The sequence below is a fragment of the Sipha flava genome, unplaced genomic scaffold (genome assembly GCF_003268045.1).
Source record: "Sipha flava isolate LNK unplaced genomic scaffold, YSA_version1 177_pilon_pilon, whole genome shotgun sequence".
Taxonomy (NCBI): Eukaryota; Metazoa; Arthropoda; class Insecta; order Hemiptera; family Aphididae; genus Sipha; species Sipha flava.
In genome coordinates, this window is record NW_020272091.1 from 1 (window position 1) to 2,839 (window position 2,839).

Here is a 2,839-nt window from a genome sequence, read left to right on the forward strand (position 1 = left end):
AAAAAAACGGTTCAACGAATTCGCCAAAAAGAATTAATGGCACCAGCAATTCCAGCTTCATTGAAGGAGTTGATCATTCCACCCGAGTTTACAACAACATTAGATGGTAAACCATTTTTAACCAAAAAATATTTGTGAACAATTTCATTCAAGATCAACAGAACTGTTTTTAAAAAGCATTGCTCAAAATATTTAATATTTTAACTTAACTCATAATGTATTTATTTGCAGTATTATTAAAATATGATGTATTATTAACTATGACTTATCATTTTTTTTTTTTTAATTATTCACTAACTTTTTTAGGTTTATATCGCGCTCAATTGTCTTAGAGCTTAATTTTTGCAGCGCTCAAGTTTCGTGCGCTTAATAGTCTTCGCCCAATTGTCGTGCGCTCAATTTTCTGCGCTCAATTGTCGTGAATCCGTTTAATAATAATAGGTATTTTAGCATCGAATACTGATATTCGAATAGTCAAATATTCGAATGATTTATGGTAAAGCTATCCGAATTCAAATATACATTACATCTCTATTACAGACATTATGTATACATATTAATTAATTAAAATAAAAGTTTTAGTTTGTACGTATTATATATAATATTTAATAATTATAATTAACACCCCCCTTCAGAAAATCCTAGCTACGCCACTATCTCACATGATTACATGGTATTAACTTCGTGATCGAACGAATATATTTTTATTGCTGCACATTATACCGTATGGAAATAATGAATAAGTTCTAACTATAGGGATTCGGTTGCAAAATTGTATCGTCAAACTTATAAGTATTGATTTTAAGGAAAATTTTAAAGTAAAGTTATTAACCTAATGAAACTATAATAAGTTTGTTTTTGTGAAAAGTTTAAAATCAATTTTGACTTATATTATCGCAATGCAAAAATATGATGAAAGTTTATTCATAAAAAAAAATATTATGTGACGTGATGTGATAGCTCTGTTGTAAAACATACAATGCAGCACTGAATGTATTTTAATGGTGAAAACAACGATGAAAGTATTTTACTGTGATGTACTAAAAAATTGCAAAAATTGATATTTGATGTTTATAGCTTTGTCATAAACGGAGCATATAAAACCGAATATATTTATCATAATGATTTATGATAGTATTAATAACTTTAATGGATAATTTTTTAAGTTTGCATAATTTTGTTTTGAAATAATTTACAATTTTAAATAGTCACTATCATTTTAATAAATATTTTATTACAAATAATAAACAAAACGTATTTGAATTATGGTTTTAGCCATAGTACATAGTGTTATTTAACAATTGTTTATGTTATGCCATGATTAAATTATTAAAAGTAGATGTCGATAGAAAGTGAGATATTCTACGAAGCGGGTTGATATACTGTGTTAAACGATATATTCAATTTGTATTGTTTCTGTACGGTTATGATGCTGACAGTCTAAATGTCATCGAGTCTTATTGTTGTACAGAGTGACCCAAACACATACAACCGATAAATATTTGAAATCCCGTTAATTCGCTTGTATCACACATATTACTTATTATAAAATCGTATGTATTAGTACGTGCAGATAAATTTAACATATAAGGTGTAAAAAAAAACTTTCAATTTTGGTTTTGGGCCGCTAAAAATACATCGTGGTAGATAATTAACGATAAGTTTTCTTTTACTTCATAATAGTTTATATAAACTTATTATAGACATCTTATGCTTTGGTCGTACATTTAATTTTCTAGAATTGATTTGAAGCGCATCAGACACTCATGAGCCGCATTTTCTTGACTTTCAAGTATCGTTTCACCAAAACCAACGACCGTTAGTCCACAATGATTTATCGTTAGTTGAATACCCGTAAAATTTTTTCCTGTTATTATATAGGAAATAATATGGTTTATTTTTACACTATGAATGTCAGTATGAAAATCGTACTAATCGTTAGTGGGCAGCATTCAAAAATGTCATAATCCAAAATTAGCTCTTCTTCATCTGCGATTCGTTGCAATAGATCGATATTTGAAGGGACCGTAAGCATGCTTATGACTTCCATTTCCTGTGGCAGAATAAAAATTGTGCACATAAATCACATGCTACAACGGTCCGTGTATACGGCGGGTTATGGTCGGATAAAACGAATGCGATTACCTTCAATTCGCGCACACTCGGATTGTTTGACCGTCGAAATCGTTTGGCGAAATCGACGTCTACAGAGGCAAATATTGACTGTTGGTTTTCGTTAATAATAACCGATCCGTTTACTGGTGGCACGTGGTTCTCATTGTGATTGGGGAATCCGGAATTCACGATCGGACGATCAGTATCTTGTTCTTCAAGAGACGCCGGGTGACGTACGACCTCATTGCACATTTCAAACATCGAGTCTTTGTTGACTTGTTTATACTTTTTCTTGTCGCCCAAAGTAAAGGTTGGTGCGTCAACGTCATTTGTGCGATTCGGTTTTGGGTGAAATCTCTTAGACATGAAATCACGTGCACCGCCAACTACGCCATTACCCTCAGATTTCATTTCAGGCACTTCTTTTGCCAAAGAAACATTACTACTGGTAATATTTTTTTCTTTGTGGTAGATTTCCGTAACTCCTTGCTGTTTGGTATCAATGCTATTAATGGCAGTGGCCATAAACAGCTTGTCATCGATACCAGCTGAAGTGACAACACATAAACTGTCAAATACCCCGTTATCTTTGCACTTGATTTTATTGGAATTGTCTTCTGACTTTTTAATTTTTTGATACATCAATATAGCCGCTTTTCGTTTACCCTCTTTCTTCAGTAGACCCTCGACTAATCGATCGGTACAAAGGAACATTATTATTTTT

The 2,839-nt window shown here is 31.7% G+C and overlaps 2 protein-coding genes across 2 annotated transcripts in view; both read right to left on the reverse strand.

Moving 5' to 3' along the window:
* Positions 1-1,321: 1,321 nt before the first annotated feature.
* LOC112680569 lies at positions 1,322-2,757 on the reverse strand. The gene is made up of 3 exons (XM_025550707.1): positions 2,146-2,757; positions 1,933-2,053; positions 1,322-1,867 (listed from the first exon to the last, which is right to left on the reverse strand). Exons 1-3 carry the CDS (start codon positions 2,755-2,757, stop codon positions 1,728-1,730), a joined length of 873 nt encoding a protein of 290 aa, XP_025406492.1. The 3' UTR covers positions 1,322-1,727.
* Positions 2,758-2,776: 19 nt separating this feature from the next.
* LOC112680494 overlaps positions 2,777-2,839 on the reverse strand; it is a 2,916-nt gene continuing 2,853 nt past the window's right edge. Inside the window, exon 6 of the mRNA XM_025550600.1 lies at positions 2,777-2,804. Within this exon, the coding sequence (XP_025406385.1) occupies positions 2,777-2,804 (28 nt within the window). The remainder of the gene's footprint in view (positions 2,805-2,839) is intronic.